We start from the raw sequence: 16,275 nt of genomic DNA on the forward strand, positions 1-16,275 counted from the left end.
TCTGCCCCCACGCACCATGCGCTGCCCCCCACCTGCCTACGTGAGCGCTCACCGCGTCCCAAAACCTGCGCGCAGCGAGGCCACCACCGGGGCGGAGGGTTGTCGCTCGTGACTGAAGCGGCATGCGGGGTCGTTAGCGTGTGGGCAAGCGTCCCACGCGAAGTTCGCACACGGCAGACGAGGCTGCCGTTAAGCACAGGCATGTCGAACATGGTATGATCATCTAAGACGCCCACGCACTGCTGACTGTTCCGCTGAAGCTATAAAGGCTGTTTGTTGCCCACGCAGAAGCTTCTTCTGCCTTCGGCGTTCCCGTCTTGCTTCCACTCCGGACACCTCCCCCCAACTAGCGCAATGGTTTATCCCGACACGTTCCAGGGCATCGCTGTCCTTGCGCAGCCCGAGTGGCAATCCCCGAAGAAGATCGAGTTCACCCCCCGTGCGTTCGAGGACCACGACGTCGACATTGAGATTGTCGCCTGTGGTGTCTGCGCTTCCGACGTGCACACAATCTCAGGCGGCTGGGGCGAGTGCCCGTATCCACTCGTCGTCGGACACGGTACGTCTTCGGCGACGCGCCTTCCTCACCCCGCGCACAATCCGCTAACAGCACAGAAATCATTGGGAAGGTCATCAAGCTCGGCGATAAGTGCACGACCGGCCTCACCCTCGGCCAGCGCGTTGGCGTAGGCGCGCAGGCCTGGGCATGTCTCGCCTGCCCTCAATGTGGCTCCGACAACGAGGTATACTGCCCGCACCTCCGCGACACCTACGGCAGCAAGTATCCCGACGGCACTGTCATGCAGGGCGGCTACGCGTCGCACGCACGTGTGCACGAGTTTTTCGTATTCCCCATCCCGGACTCCATCCCCACGAACCTCGCCGCACCAATGATGTGCGCCGGCGCGACCACCTTTTCGCCGCTAATCCGCAACGGCGCCGGTCCGGGAAAGAAGGTTGGTATTCTGGGAATCGGTGGTCTCGGCCACTTTGGCATCATCTGGGCCAAGGCGCTCGGCGCTGAGGTTTGGGCTATCTCGCGCAGCAATGCGAAGAAGGAGGATGCCCTTGCGCTCGGCGCGGACGGTTACATTGCGACCGCTGAGGAGAACTGGGACGAGGCGCACTTGCGCACGTTTGATCTGATTGTCAACTGCGCCAACTCGAGTGCGCTCGATCTCCCCAAGTACATTGACCTGTGCAAAGTCAATGGCCGGTTCATCTGCGTTGGTCTGCCTGAGGGAGACGGCTTTCTCATCAAACCGTTCAACATGATGCACAATGCCGCGCTCTTTGGCTTTTCCCACATTGCGACGCGCAAGGAGATTCTGCAGATGCTTGACCTTGCTGCCGAGAAGAACCTCAAGCCCTGGGTCGAGCTGCTACCCGTCGGCGAAGCCGGCTGCAGCGAGGCGCTCAAGCGGTGCTACTCGCATGATGTCCGATACAGATTTACGCTGACTGACTTTGAAAAGGAATTTGCGTAGAGAAAAGAGGTGTGGCGTACTCACTGTGCTTTGCTAGTTCTATAGACTCACTTGTATCTTCTCCGAAAAGTGCGTACAGTTAGCTGGATGCGGGCTAGACACGGCACTAGACCCTCAGGGCGCCCGGCTGACACCTGTTCTTCCGAGGACCAGGCCCCGGAGAACAAAAAAAAGCTCCCACCACCATTTCTCTCCACACTATCCCGACCTCCAACCACCAGTCCACAATGCTCCGTGTCGCCGCCCGCCCGCTCACTACCCGCACGATTTCCTCCTCTGCGACTCGCGGTATTGCCAATCTCACAATTGGCCTCATTCCGGGCGACGGCATTGGCGCAGAGGTCATTCCAGCTGGCCGGCAAGTCCTTGAGGCGCTTCCAGAGGAAGATGGCCTCAAGTTCAAGTTCGTGTCTCTCGACGCTGGGTTTGAGCTGTTCAAGAAAACGGGCGTTGCGCTTCCCGAGGCGACCGTTACGGAGCTGCTGAACAACTGTCAAGGCGCACTCTTTGGCGCTGTGAGCTCCCCCACGACCAAGGTCGCCGGGTACTCTTCCCCCATCGTCGCGCTGCGCAAGCGACTCGCTCTCTACGCGAACGTGCGACCCGTCAAGTCCGTCGGCAACGACCGGCCTGTGGACCTCGTGATAGTCCGCGAGAATACCGAGGACCTGTACGTGAAGGAGGAGACCATCAAGGAGTTGCCCAATGGAATGAAGGTCGCGGAGGCCACGAAACGGATCACCGAGCTTGCGTCGCGGAATATTGGTCGCATGGCGCTCAACATCGCGCTGCAGCGTGCGGCCGCGCGCGCAGCCGCGGACGCGTCGGTGCCGAATTTGCACCCGGATGGCGCAATCCTGACAATCACGCACAAGTCGAACGTGCTCTCTGTGACCGACGGTTTGTTTCGCGAGTCCGTGCGCGCCGTGTATAACGAGAACCCGGATTTGTATAGTAGCGTGAAAGTGCAGGAGCAGATCGTGGACTCCATGGTGTACCGTATGTTCCGTGAGCCCGAGGTGTTTGACGTCGTTGTGGCGCCGAACTTGTACGGCGACCTTCTCAGCGACGGCGCGGCGGCGCTCGTCGGCTCGCTTGGCGTTGTGCCCTCCGCCAATGTTGGCGACAACTTTGTCATCGGAGAGCCGTGTCACGGTTCTGCTCCCGACATTGCCGGAAAGTGAGTACCTTTTCTGTCGCATTATTTTCGTCTTCAACACCTAACCTCTACAGGAACATTGCGAACCCCGTTGCCACTATCCGCTCCACGGCAATGATGCTCGAGTTCCTCGGCTACCCCAAGCCCGCTGCGCGCATACACAAGGCTGTCGACGCCAACCTCGCCGAGAAGAAGATGTGCACACCAGACTTAGGCGGTACTGCCACCACCACCGAAGTCACCCTAGACATCATCAGCAGAATGTAAAGTTAGAACACGCGAGCACGGCAAGTTTGACTAGTTAAGAAACGTGTTTGAGAATTTAGGAATCAGCACTTGTGTCTATAGAAGTTTTATCCGTCTCAGTCTCCTCCGGGACAAGTTCAAATAATAAGACGAAATACACCTTCTCCGGCCTACTCTTCGACTTCAATACGTATCGCAACGGCTGTCCATCCCAGTACTTGAGTACGTCAAGACTATACCCCGGTAGCTTGACTGCAAAAGTGTTACTGCCGCCCATCTCGAGATACGCGTTGTAGAAATCGAACGAGTACTTCTGTCCCGCACGGAAGTGGTACTGCGTCCGATTGGATTCAGTGAGAAAAAACTTTTGGCGCTCGCGCGCTGTGCGTGGGATTTCCGATCGCGTCTCTGCATCAGCGCTATCGGCCTCTATCTCCTCTTCTGATATGCGGTACAAGTCCTCCTCTATAGCCCCGACCTCGTCATCTTCCCCCGGCCCGGCTCCCAGCGCGATCGCATTCACACTCGTCACTGCGTATCCATATAAATACGGCTTATCCACGTATAGATCCCCTTCCGCCGACGGATCAACCATGTACTTAAAAATCCTATACGCCGCGAAAAATCCGTACGGTAAAGAGTCGCGGATGGGTTTATCAAAGTCGTTGCCGAATAGCACATCGTCGAAGGAAGTGTCCTTGGTGAAGGTTATGGTGAAGCCGATGGAGTATTGATCGTAAGCGTGTAGAGGGTTGGAAAAGTACGGCGAGGTGTTTGGTAAGAATGCTGTTGCACTGGACGGGGCGTGGTAGTTTTGTACGCGCGCGCGAAGAACGACGGAAGCGTCGGCCGTTGTGATTTGTGTCGCTTGGGCCGTGTTAACGGCGACCACAGTGGCAGGTGCGTCGTATCCAGGTGCAGCGGATACTCGAAGTCCCAATACAGGTTTCGACATTGCGCAGTGGTCGTGGTGATGCTGCCGGTGCGATGCTGATGCTGTGTTGCGGAGCCAAGAGAGATCCCAGGCCTTGCGAGCCCTCGGCGCACAGCGGTGCCGATCATCAAAGTGCGCCGCAAGAGATGTGGCGTGAGGCTTGAAAGTGTGGGGAAGTTGAGGACCGGTCTTCACGGAACAACCTTCATGGAACAATCAGCTCGCACTTCGGATCTTGCGGGACTTGCCTGTAGAAGAAGTACAAACGCAACGGCATTCATTTAAGCCTGTCACACGTCTTAATCTCTCTTACTTTGCTGCTCTGCATATTCTTGACATGAACGCGCCTATATATATTTCCGTGCTTCGCTGCCACTCAGCACAACGCCGCGCCGCTCCTGACAGAGGGAGTGCATCTCCAGTATCGCAATCGATTGGTCATGCCAGGGTATGCAAGTAAGACGCTGTTACGTATATCACTGTGTATATGCGGACCCGGTCCATCGAATCACAGGAGCCGAAGGAGATCGAGTTCGTGAACGAGTTGCCAGACACCTACATCAAAACGTGGAAACACTCAGTGATATTTGTATCATGTATTATTTGCGCTAACCTCGCACCAAAATAATCTAACAAACACAAAACCAAATTCATATGAAAACTACTGTGCCTACTGCTCTATGATAGCCTTTTCATGCACCCACCACCGAATACATGGCACATGTCCTCCATTATCTGGATCCCACGCCGCGTCGCCCGTGCACCCCCTAATCTGCTCAAACCGGCCGGTTCCACACACGAGACATAGCTCCACGGGATCACCAGCGTACGGCCGCAGTGTGAAACTCGCGTCGACGTTCGGCAGGTCGCGAACGCCCGCGCCGGCAATACGCTCACGCAAGCTGCGCCACTGGCGCGCGACCTCGCGCGCCTCGCGGTCAGCATCAAATTTACCACCCCGACGCTTACGTCCCGCGCAGATCCGAATCGCGACCTGCACGCCGATGATGATACCCTCGAAGAACTGGCGCGTTTTGGGATGTGAGAGGATCCTTCGTTTGAGAGGGAATGGTAGAGGAGCAAGATCGTTGAACAGCGGGAGTGGCAGCGGAAACAGGTCGGCTTCAAAAAGAGTGAGGAGGAAGTCTGGAGGAGGGACTGCGGGCTGTGGTGAGGATGTCGCGAGGCGAGTCGCTTGCGCGGGCGTTTGTGAGCGGGAGGTGGTGGTGGACGAGGCAAAGTCGGGCCATGCTTCAAAGTCCGAATCTGCGTTGTTGTCCACAGTCGATGCAGATATTGTGGACGGAAGAGGCATTGCCATTGCTGTCTTCATGGGGGTTGGGGCCGTCTTGATCGAAGAATTCTGAAACGGTGTCGCAGAGACGACCTGTTGCATTCCATTTGTACCAGTAGTAAGGTACTGACCAAATTTAAGCGGCGAGGTAGCTGTCGGCTGCGGTCCTAGCTGTGGTCGCTGTGCCGGCGGATGCGCAGCAGATGCAGTTGTGTGAAGCACAGGAGCGAACTGCTTCGGCGACACAGTCTTGGGCAGGATTCCGCTAGGCGGTGACTTGGATATACTCGCAAGTGACTTTGCAAGCGCAACCGGTGCCTGTTGCCGCACCGCAACCAGCTCGCGTACTGGTGCTGGTTTCGGCAAAGCTGGTGCCGACGCGACAGCCGCCACGGTCGGCACTGTGGAGGAGCTGACAAAGTCGCCAAAGTCGTCATCTAGCAGACTTGCAGTTGATTTCGCAGCTGGAGTCGCCGCAGGCGTCAAAATTGCAGTGGTATTGATAGGATGTGGCTCTGAAATCGGCGTGCGGGGCGGTGCCGGTGATGACGCCGGCACTGGCGGTGTCGTCGTCGCGAATAGGTTGCGCGGAACGTCATAGTTCGCAGCACGCACCTGGACCGGCGTCGGTTTTGGCAACTGCTGTGCATTCGGGGGGGCTGTATCTGGTCTCTTTGGAGGTTGTAAAGGCTGCAGCAAGGTCATCCAGTCCGGTTGTGCCGGTGGTGCTGTCGTCGCAGGCGCTGTTGTGATGGGAGTTGACGTTGGAGTCGCGCCAACACGCAGTGCAGGTCCAGACGACGCAGGCCGGGTCGGCGGCGGCGGTGGCGGCGGCGGCGGGAGAAACGCAATGCCGCCTTGTTGCTGTGGCTTTACTGGCAGTTGTGACGATGCCTGTTGCCGTTGAATCACGGATGGTGGGATGCCTGGCGGCGGCGGGAAGGCACCCCATGGCAACGACGGCTGCTGCTGCTGGCGCTGCGCAGGCACAGCAGGGGGTTCTGACGGCGCGGGTCCCGAGAGAAGGCCGTCGAAGAGTAGCAGATCCGCCTGTGACAGGCTGCTGCTGCCGCCGCTATTGGAGCTCATTGGTGAAGTTGGGGAATGGGTCACTCGCGTAACGGAGTCGCGAAGCAGCAGGACAGTTTGGCAGTTGTTTGCGCCCGAATTTACAAGCGAAACTGCCACATCGCCATATTCTTCACCTCCGCCACATCGCCAAAACCGCACCGAACGCAATGACGCACAGCATGAGCACCACCTCCGTTAAGACGCGTCACGCGCATGCGGATAGCGAAATGCACCAGCAGAGGATCATCGGGGTTGCCTCATCAAGTGGCGCCAACGTCGGCACCACGAGCAGCCACGTCGTTTCTACCTCGTCGTCCTCCGTGTTCCAACTGCTCTTCGCTGTCGGCGGTACGCTAACCTCTGATCTTGGCACATAATCTGTGTCATCGGCAATTGCACGTAACCTCCAAATATTAACAGATCACAGGCATCTACGCGTCCTTCCTCACCTGGGCAGTCCTCCAAGAACGCATCTCCATGACACCCTATGGCCCTGATGGCATCTATTTCCGCAACTCACTGATAATCAATACGTGCCAATCCTTCTGCGCCGCAATCCTTGGATATTTCTACACCAAACATACCTCGGCCGGCTCCAAGACCTCAGCACTGTCGGCAATATTTCCCTCGACTCTGACTCTACGCCAGTACGCGATGGTCGCCGCCACGAACTCTCTCGCGAGCCCGTTTGGATATGCAAGCTTGAAACATCTGGATTACTTGACACTACTCCTCGGCAAAAGCTGCAAGCTGTTGCCAGTCATGGCGCTCCACATCGCGCTGTACCGCACAAAGTACCCCACGAGCAAGTATGTCGTCGTGGCCCTCGTCACCCTCGGCGTCTCGCTCTTCACAATCTACCACCCCTCCTCCGCCTCCAAGAAGCACAAATCATCCTCCTCTCCCGCTGACGGCTCGTCAGTCCTTGGTTTGCTTCTGCTCAGCATCAATCTCCTCTTCGACGGCCTCACGAGCTCCACGCAGGATTACATCTTCAAATCCCAAAAATCCATGACTGGCCCCAAAATGATGTGCGGCGTCAACGCGCTCTCCACGGTCTTCACTGCGGTATACCTCCTTATCGCGCCGTTCTCCGAGCTCTCCTCATCGCTCGCCTTCTTCCGCGCATACCCCGCCGTCATGTACGATATCTTGTTATTCTCCATGTGCGGCGCAGTCGGCCAACTTTTCATTTTCTACACTCTCAGCACTTTTGGCTCCCTCACCCTCGTGACCATCACCGTCACACGCAAGATGATCTCGATGCTGCTCTCCGTCGTGTGGTTTAAGCATAAACTGGCTGCCATGCAGTGGCTCGGCGTCGCGCTCGTGTTTGGCGGCGTCGGCGGCGAAGCCCTGCTCAAGTACTTTGAAACCAAAGCGAAGCGAAAATTCATATAAACTTACTAATGTACATAACAACAACCAAATCCGGCGTTTTTTTGTGTGATGCTCTAATTAGACTCGCTGTACAATACATACTCAAACATTTTGTGACCTCAATCATTAAATTCCCCGCAGCCCGCCGCCGCCTATGCCTCGATCGCGATCAGTCGTCGACTCAACAAAGTCTCCATGCGCACCATCTCGTCATCGAATTCCCGCTCCACATCAGACAATCGCACTAATACTCGCCGCGAACGCATGCCAATCCCGTTCTCCCCGCTCGCAGTCTTCGCCTTTTTCAACGGCGACGACGGCGTCATCGCTCCGTCGGCAACGGCGGCGTCGCTCTCGACGACTACGCGCGACAGGAACCATGCCTCCGGCGCGCGATCACTCTCAGGACAACATGCCAGCGTGTTGATCAGCACGATGTAGTTCGTTGACAACTCGAGATCGTGTGCGTTGAATTCCTCCGTGTCTACGGTGCCCGTCGCGCCGGCACGGAGTCGTTGAATGTACTCATACAACGCGGACGCAGCGTCTTGGTACTCGCCATGCTCGATGTCCCACGCATACAGAATTTTGTAGTAATTCGTGCTCGAAGAGTCAAGATCAATGGTGTTTCGCGCGAGCCGCTCCAGAATCATGCGTACTTCGGCATGTAACTCGAGAAACGGAAACTCACATAGCCGCCCAGCATGTCCGGAAGTGCATATCGCGATGATAAACTGCTCCAAAAACTCCCGGCGGCGTTTGCTTTGTGAATAATTCGTCAGTGCAAAGTACGCGTCGTCGTACATGCCCGCAAGCAGACTCGTCTTGAACGCGCGTGCATACAACCTATCGATTTCCAGCACGTCCGTCGCGACCTCGACAGTATCAAGCGCCGTCCCCGCAAACTCAGCCGCAGCTGCAAACTCGCCTAGTCGCACGAAGATGTCTGACACGACGCCCGCGACGGTAGACACCGAGCCTGTGAGCACATCACGCGTCTCGCGATCATGGTGGAGTAAACCAGCCGGACCAGAAAACTGCAACAGTGCTGCCAGAGTATGCTGAAACTGCTTCTCGGATCCATCAAATCGCGACGTGAGACCCTGTGCAAAGCAGGCTGCTGCGCCGTCATACGACTGCGTGCTCGCATGCACCAGTCCGCACACAAACTTGCTCACCGCATCTTCGTCTAGGAACCGGAGCAATGGCTCTGCAATCTGCGGGTATCCCCACCTCGCCGTTAACATACCAGCTATCGATATCGCCGGCAATCGGCTTGTGTATATACACCAGTGCATCGCGGCGTGGGATACCGCGTCGCCCACATTCAGCGCGCTGAGGCCGCCGCTGCTAATATAATCCGATGCCCATGCAAACTCGGGCGAACTTGTAATCAGTTTCTGGAGGATCGTACTGCTCACTTCACTCTCCTGTACTCCCCGTGACAACATCAAATTGTTCACGCGAGATACCAAACCATCGCTCTCAATATCGCTCTGCTGCGGCATTCTCTCCAACGTGATCTCCGAAATAGCCTTTAGAAACATGACAGCCTTGCACGCTCGGATAAACTTATCGTAAAACTCCACATGATTTGCAGAAAACTCGTCGCTAACATCGACGCTAAATACAACGAGGAACAGAAGAATGTTGACAACCGACTTGTACGTTGACGTAATCGTCTCATGCACCGCGTTCGAAATTAACATTGCGCCGATCAGGGTCGTCCGATGCGTCACTGCCGTTTCAATCACGTTTCCGGTTCCCAGCACATCCGCAAGCTCGCCGAAGCATGTCTCTAGCGCGCCGTCGATCTGCTTGATCATGTACAACCGCTTGTGCAAAAAATCCAGCGCGGAATCCGATATCTCGTTTTCGAGACACGAGTCGTAGATCTCGGTAATCCGGCCGCCGATCGAGTGTTTCGGCGGCCTTAGGGCATCCTCTTCCACAGCAGTCAAAAAATCCGACACAATAAGATGCGGTAGCAGCTTTTTGAATGACGCAAGCGTTTGTAGTAACTCCACGTCCTCCCTATTTGTCGACCGTTTCGCGCCGACTATAGTTCCGTCCGCAAGCGAAACTGTGCTCTTTGCTCCAGCGAGCTCAACATATTCAAGCCCACAGCATATCCGCACAACAGAAATCATTGTTGCCTTTACCAGCGTAACGGTCTGCGTGACGGGGTCAAAGCAGAACGACAACGCCTCGCTGCCTTGCTTCGATAACTCCCGACATAGCCGCTCAAAACGCGACCATTGTTGCTGCAAATCCCGACGATACGACTCGTAATCATAATCTACCGCGCCGTCCAGCTTCTGCAAGTATACGGTACCATTAACCACGCGCATTACGCGCTCGGGGAGCGACATCCGCTCGTCAACCTCCGAGTTCGTATTCGGACCTGCGTAGTGCCGCTCAAACACCGGCAACACGGTCTCAAAAATCGCGGGCGAAAACAATCCCGGCTGGAAAATATACCTCATGTACTCCTCGGTGTAATTCTCCCTCGAAAAATGAATATCCTCAAACGATCCGGCTGCCGTGTCCGTATACGTTTGCGCAACAAGCCGCCACGAAACCGTCTCCCGCGCGTCGTGTTTCGAAGTCGGCAAGTCAAACGCCACACTCACACGCGAGCTCTTATTGCTCTTCCAGAGCACCCAGAGCACAAGCCTATTCCCATGTGTCGTCGTCGAAGAGCACTCAGTTATAAAATCCGTAATCATCCAGATCGCGTTCTCGTCAGGCGTGGGCGGAATCAGCGGAGCACCAAGAACATCTACAAGCGCGATGCCGCCATTACTCGTGTCCACTTTCCACAGCTTAAACTGCCCCTCGCCAACCGGACAATATGTCATCAAATACAACGCGCCGGTCGCGGGATCCCGCGTGGTCGACATCAGCGTGATTGGCTCCGGGCTGAGTACTCGCTTGTTGCCGCTCGCGATTTTGAGCCGCTGCTCGTCGTTGACGATGTCATACGTTGCGAGCGCGACGAGGGACTCGAGAGACCAGATCTTGAGTTCACAATTGATCGAGGCCGTGAATAGGATCGAGGCGGCAGGGTCTGCGGTCATCGAGACGACGAGGTTCGTGGACGCGTTGCCGCGGTCGTTGGAGCCCCACGCGAACATGCCCTTGAGTGACGCGAGGTAACTGCCGTCACTGAATATCCGCTCAAAGTAATCTGCCTCCGTTAGCCAAAAACGCGCAAGATTAGTAAGAAAACATACCATCAGCGAGGGGATGCGACCGATCAAGCCTCATCATACCCCCATCAAGTAAAGCAAAAATCAACGATCCCTGCGGTAACGCAATCATATTTAATGGCGGCCGCAAGTTAAAGTGCGCAGATTCCTGGATATGACACCACTCCGCCGTCGCGCGGCCAGTCCAGTCGTTCAGAAATGTGTCGGAGCTGAGCATGAACGTGTACAATACCAACGCCTCGGTGAGCACGTCGACGGTGATATGCTCCCTGCTGCTAGAACACTCGCTGAACACAACGCATGTAGTACGCACTGGGGAGGAGAAGCATATCCGTAGTTGATGAATATTCTCCGACACGCCGTCTGCGGTGGTGAGATCAGCGGGTGTGATCTCGAGCACAGTGCCTTCTTCGAGCACGCGCCAGAGAAACGCACGGGGGTACACGTCGGTCGCGTGGCGATAGAACATGGCGCTCTTAGACGCGACGTACCGTCGCATGTAGAGTTCTTCAAGATCCGTGTTCGCCCCGCCGTCACCATACGCGTACCGCCGCGTCCGTGACCGCGAGCCACCGCGTTGCTGATGTTGCTGCCTGTATACATAAGTCGACGATTCCGGATCCGGCGCGATAAGTTCGACAGTCGGGAGACATAGGGACGACGCATCAATGCGCAGTGATGATTCTTTCAAGTACTTTGATGGGTCGCGTGGCATGGTATAGTGTATGTATTACGCGGGATGATGGTCCTGTTCGCACAGCACTCGAAATTCGTGCATTTTAAGTACTGTGGCTGGTGTACGTGGCTGGAACTGCCTTCGCCACGTGCGGCTAAAACCTCTGTAAGTTCGATCAAGTAACGCGTAAACACGTCAACACTTTTACGCGTTCTCTCCTGTGAATTCTCATTCCTACCGCCGCGGTGCGATGGGCCTCCCATTTCTCAGGATTCACTGTCCGTGTGCTGAACCAATCATTAACGAAAGCCCCACCACAACCCCGTCATCGTCCCCCGCGCGGACACAACACTCATCTGTATCACCGTCGCCACTACCAGGCATACCGCCTCTCCCGGCCGCAGACCGCGAATTACCACCGTCGCTATGGAGTCCAAGTGCGCTTCATGCGCTCAACAATCTTTACTTTTGCGATACATGTATGGCGGTGCGGTGCGAGCGATGCGTAATCGAGGAGGTTGTGCAGGTGTACTGCCCATCGTGTTTCCACGTGTACCACGCGGACACCGGCTCCACAGGCGAGGGAACGCGAGGATCTCGGGGTGGACGCGTCGATGACGCATCTTTGTACGTTATCTTCATACTTTTGAAGAGTATAACACGGCTAATGCGCTACAGCTGCACGCGGAACTGCCTCACATGTCCGCTCTGCGTCGCAAACCTCGTCATGTATTCCACCGAAACCTCGACTTTCAACGCCGAGCCGACATTATACCTACAATGCCCACACTGTCTATGGGATTCCCGACAGACAGGCTCATCGGGCGTGTACTTTTCGAAAACGAGTTCGTTGTATCACCAACTACGAAACCTGGCGCGGACGACCGACGAAGTGAGGCCAGATGAGGGAAGTGGGGTGCTCGATCCGAAGCCATCGCTGAAGCCTTTGAAGGAGGGAGAGGACAATACTGAGTCGCATGAGACAAAATTTGAGGGAGTATTGGCGTTGTACAAGCACATCTACGAGGTCGCGGATGCCGAAGCGGCCCAGGGCCAAAGCACAAAATTGCCGCTTTGGAAATCATCGCGCCTGCGTCCGCCGTCAAGTACCACAACCAAGCACGACACAGAACTGACGAAATACGCGATCACACCGACCAATCTCCTAGGTGTGCTTGCTCGCGAATCTGGTGTTCCGGAGCACAAATCACGCGCGTACGAAGAGAGCCAAGCGGAGCGTTATATCGATATCCTCGACACCGACGCTGAGGAGCGGGAACTAAAGCGTGCGCAGGTGTTGACCAGTTTAGACAAGAGTATGTTTGTTACGGCCAGATGATAAATGTGAGGTTGCTGACTCGATATAGCGCTTTCGTTCGAGCAACAGCACGCGAACCCGTTCTCTGCGCACAGGACAACGGAATATCTACTCCCCGCACCCACCCGCCTCCGAACACGTCGCGCAAAACGCTGTCGCGCATGTCGCCACATCCTCGTCCGCCCAGACTTGTCAACCCGCAACCCGCCCACCTCGTCTACCACCAGCGCTTCGGCTGCAGTGTCAACCAACTTCCGCGTCAACCTCCTCTCCAAAAATTACATCCCCACTATCCGAATCACACACATCCCCTCTCTTTCATTAATGAACATGCCCTACACTACTGGGTTTGTGCCTCACATCACTTACAAATTCGCATTGACACTGTTTAATCCCCTATACGAACCGATCAAAGTCACTCTTGCGACACCGCCGCGTACACCGGCGGGTAAACATGCGGTCACCATTCTCGCGCCGCGGTTCCCGATCGGCGGCAACGTGGAGGACGATTGGGATCTCCAAGCAATTCTCGACCTGCGGACGCGACTGAAGTCCATCAAATCAACAAGCACAACGCCTTCATCCTCCACCGACTCAACACCACCTTCGACAATCCCCAACACCAATGGCGTTTTTGGGCGCGGTCGCAACTGGACTAGCGTGCTGTGCGAACTCCTCATCAGCGCCGCACCCCGGGACTCAGAGATCCAAATCCCTCTATTTGTCAGCGTTGCGTACGAAGTCGAGGTCGAACGTGAGTTCGACGTCAGCACGAGCAGTACAGATGCTGCCGCGCAAACACCACCAGCTACAGACAAAGAACAGCGCGAGACCGCGTTCTGGGCCGTTCTAAACGTTGGCAAAGTCGGCGGGATAGTTGACAAGCAATAATGGAGTTCAAAAATTATATATGACATGAGAAATCCCAGCTGAAAACAATGTCATGTCATAGCCTCCGCAAATTCTTCTGCGAAGTAGTGCAAGTAGCAAGCTTATTGACCAAACAACAGAGTAAAAAAAGAAAAACTCCTATATTTAAAGCCGTTCCATGAATTCAGCAAAATCTGTCCCAAACGCGGGGAGTGATTATTAAAATTTTTGGTCCTTCCTTTTCCCAGTTCATAAACAAAAGAGTCGTTAACATAGTGAATCCTCTAAAAGTGATATAGCAATGCAGAGAGCGCAAAATATTAGCCGGAAAGAAAACACAAAACGATACCGTACACCGGCTATCGGTATGCAGACGGATTCCGCGACGGGCCCGCGGGGCGCGGCACACTTGTGTACGTGTCGGGCGCGAGCGCGGCAGCACTCGACTGCGCGTCGGCTGAGTCGCGGAAGATTTCGTTGCCTTCCCAGTCGTATATGCGTCCGGAGAGACTGTGTACGGAAGCGGACTCGGGGTCTTGCCAGCGCTCGAGCTTGCGACCGCTAATTTTGAAGAAGCCGGTGTCCTCGCCTCCCGCGGCAGTCGCTGGCGGAGTAAGCGCGCCACTGGCACTGCCGCCGGCGACTCCGGCACCACCGCTCACGCCGCCGGCGCCAGTGTTGCTTGACATGAACGACACACCGGTGTTCCGCCGAGAGCGCGTGAAGAGCGAACCCAGCAAGTGCGGGAGATGCGTTTCCGAGGTGTTCAAGGAGGACGCATGCTGCTGCTGTGTGTTTGTGTACGATTGCGCCTGAGATGGCGCTGGTGGTCGTACGATCGCAGGGCCTGCAAATCCAGCTGTGGTCTGCGTCATCGACCGTCCGGAGGTACCCCCATCGGAGAGCTGCCGACGACGTATCGCCTGGGCGGCGGCGTTCGAGTCACTATGACTTCGCCGCCGCCGGCGGTGCCGGAAAAATAGAAATATTATTAGCGCGAGCACGAGCGAGCCGCCGACGCAGCCAATGACAGAGGCGATGATGACATGATTATGGTTGTTTGACGATCTTGATGACGAGGAGGCGGAAGAGTCTTGCGACACGACGGTTGAGGTTGGGATTGATGGTGAGGATGTGGAGGCGGATGATGATAGGACAGATGTGGACGTTGCGAAGGTGAAGAGGGAGGATGATAGCGAGGATGACGAGGTTGAGATGATAGTGCTGCGTGCGTGGATGGTGGTGATGGAGGAGCTGCTGTAGGTGGATGTGGCCGTCGAGTTGGAGTGGCCTGTTGAGACATGCGTGGAGCTTGCAGAGGTCGTGAGGGACTTTGCGGTGGTGTTCGATAAGGACGTCACGCGACTGGTGGTGGCGGCTGTAGAAGAGGAGACAGATGTGGACGACAAAGAGGACGACGAGAAGGAGGTAGTGGAGGCGGCGATGGAAGATGACGAGAAGGGCGATGAGGTCGACGAGGACGATGGAGACGAAGAGGAGGCGCTGGAGATAGTGGAGGTCCGGGATGACGATGCTGACGTCGATGGTGACGATGCCGCGGTAAGGGTGGAAGACGACAGTGATCGGGAGACATCCGTGGTGAGCAGAGCGGAGGAGCTGGACGCCAGTGTGCTCCTGGTAGATATTGAAGAGGAGGTTGTTGAGGTTGACGTCGATGTCGAAGTCGATGTCGAGGAGAGGATAGTTGAGGCGGAGGTCGCAGTCAAAGTTGATGTAGTCGATGCTGCCGCCGATGCGGCAGACGACGACATCGATACGGATCTGCTTGCTGCTGACGAGAGCGCAGCGGGAGACGAGGATATTGTTGCAGACATCCTCTGCGTTGAGGACACGATGGTGCTCGCGGACGGCGCAGCGGCCGCGGCGGCAGAGGCGGCCATGGCGACGGGATCAGGCGGCGGGGCGGCGCGGCGGACGGGGCGGGGACGGTGCGCGCGGGAGACGCAGAGACATTATTCTCGTGCGCGGTCGGCGGTGTAGACGACGAGCGCACAGCGCAGGCGCACAGTGAAGACAGCGACGGCGATGAACTGAGCTCCAGGCGCCGCTGCTCCTCTGCCCCGGAGAATTTCCTCTCCGCTGCGCGTGTCGCCCCGTGTCGCGCGCGGGCGCCGTGCCCTGCTGCAAGCTAAAAATACCCCGACTGCAAGGGTCTCGTGTTCCCTCTCAGCCCTGCCTTCGCCTGCCTTCTCTACGGGCCGTACGCGCCTCTTGCAGGGTCCTCTTCCGCGCCGCCGGGCAGATTCTCTGCGCCTGCCGATTCAGAATAGGGTCCTAATTTGCTAGTCCTACTCTGCACCTATCACCGCCCAGCCCCGCATGCGCAAGACACTCTCGCATTTCGCCTCTGCCCTAGTCATCGCAGACGCGACCGTGCCCGCTTCCTCTTTCGACCTAGCGCCGCGGAGACATAGCCGCGGACCAGTGCACCAACCTTATGCACACGCACCAAACTTAGACGCACGCCGTGTCAAATCTCAGTCGACACGCTAGTGCCTGCGCCAAGCCTTGCTAACGTCCCCGCGCCCCACTCGCGTGTGCAGCGCCGTGTCGCCTTTCCCGCGCCATGTCGCAAATCGCAATTTCGTCTCCTGCGTCTGTACGCGA

General features: G+C 56.4%; 8 protein-coding genes across 8 annotated transcripts; 4 read left to right on the forward strand and 4 right to left on the reverse strand.

Moving 5' to 3' along the window:
• The first annotated feature begins 42 nt into the window (after window positions 1–42).
• On the forward strand, window positions 43–1,551 carry V1518DRAFT_383687 (chaperonin 10-like protein). Its single transcript, XM_066901674.1, has 2 exons — window positions 43–559; window positions 616–1,551. The coding sequence occupies exons 1-2, from the start codon at window positions 355–357 to the stop codon at window positions 1,485–1,487; spliced, it is 1,077 nt and encodes a 358-aa protein (XP_066759306.1). The 5' UTR covers window positions 43–354; the 3' UTR covers window positions 1,488–1,551.
• A 114-nt stretch (window positions 1,552–1,665) lies between these two features.
• On the forward strand, window positions 1,666–3,175 carry V1518DRAFT_383689 (uncharacterized protein). The gene is made up of 2 exons (XM_066901675.1): window positions 1,666–2,667; window positions 2,721–3,175. The coding sequence occupies exons 1-2, from the start codon at window positions 1,715–1,717 to the stop codon at window positions 2,911–2,913; spliced, it is 1,146 nt and encodes a 381-aa protein (XP_066759307.1). The 5' UTR covers window positions 1,666–1,714; the 3' UTR covers window positions 2,914–3,175.
• Window positions 2,869–3,985, reverse strand: V1518DRAFT_416673 (uncharacterized protein). Its single transcript, XM_066904100.1, has one exon. The coding sequence runs from the start codon at window positions 3,845–3,847 to the stop codon at window positions 2,969–2,971; it is 879 nt and encodes a 292-aa protein (XP_066759308.1). The 5' UTR covers window positions 3,848–3,985; the 3' UTR covers window positions 2,869–2,968.
• A 418-nt stretch (window positions 3,986–4,403) lies between these two features.
• Window positions 4,404–6,309, reverse strand: V1518DRAFT_416676 (uncharacterized protein). The gene has a single exon (XM_066904101.1). It carries the CDS (start codon window positions 6,207–6,209, stop codon window positions 4,497–4,499), a length of 1,713 nt encoding a protein of 570 aa, XP_066759309.1. The 5' UTR covers window positions 6,210–6,309; the 3' UTR covers window positions 4,404–4,496.
• V1518DRAFT_416678 (UAA transporter) lies at window positions 6,214–7,694 on the forward strand. Its single transcript, XM_066904102.1, has 2 exons — window positions 6,214–6,539; window positions 6,619–7,694. Exons 1-2 carry the CDS (start codon window positions 6,359–6,361, stop codon window positions 7,590–7,592), a joined length of 1,155 nt encoding a protein of 384 aa, XP_066759310.1. The 5' UTR covers window positions 6,214–6,358; the 3' UTR covers window positions 7,593–7,694.
• V1518DRAFT_270618 (nucleoporin Nup120/160-domain-containing protein) lies at window positions 7,658–11,603 on the reverse strand. Its single transcript, XM_066901035.1, has 2 exons — window positions 10,808–11,603; window positions 7,658–10,761 (listed from the first exon to the last, which is right to left on the reverse strand). The coding sequence occupies exons 1-2, from the start codon at window positions 11,496–11,498 to the stop codon at window positions 7,724–7,726; spliced, it is 3,729 nt and encodes a 1,242-aa protein (XP_066759311.1). The 5' UTR covers window positions 11,499–11,603; the 3' UTR covers window positions 7,658–7,723.
• A 53-nt stretch (window positions 11,604–11,656) lies between these two features.
• V1518DRAFT_416680 (dynactin p62 family-domain-containing protein) lies at window positions 11,657–13,909 on the forward strand. The gene is made up of 3 exons (XM_066904103.1): window positions 11,657–12,086; window positions 12,138–12,775; window positions 12,827–13,909. Exons 1-3 carry the CDS (start codon window positions 11,710–11,712, stop codon window positions 13,666–13,668), a joined length of 1,857 nt encoding a protein of 618 aa, XP_066759312.1. The 5' UTR covers window positions 11,657–11,709; the 3' UTR covers window positions 13,669–13,909.
• Window positions 13,838–15,756, reverse strand: V1518DRAFT_270603 (uncharacterized protein). Its single transcript, XM_066901034.1, has one exon. The coding sequence runs from the start codon at window positions 15,546–15,548 to the stop codon at window positions 14,007–14,009; it is 1,542 nt and encodes a 513-aa protein (XP_066759313.1). The 5' UTR covers window positions 15,549–15,756; the 3' UTR covers window positions 13,838–14,006.
• Window positions 15,757–16,275: the final 519 nt, after the last annotated feature.

This window comes from Limtongia smithiae (assembly GCF_038497785.1).
Source record: "Limtongia smithiae strain NRRL Y-17922 unplaced genomic scaffold V1518scaffold_6, whole genome shotgun sequence".
Lineage (NCBI taxonomy): Eukaryota > Fungi > Ascomycota > Lipomycetes > Lipomycetales > Lipomycetaceae > Limtongia > Limtongia smithiae.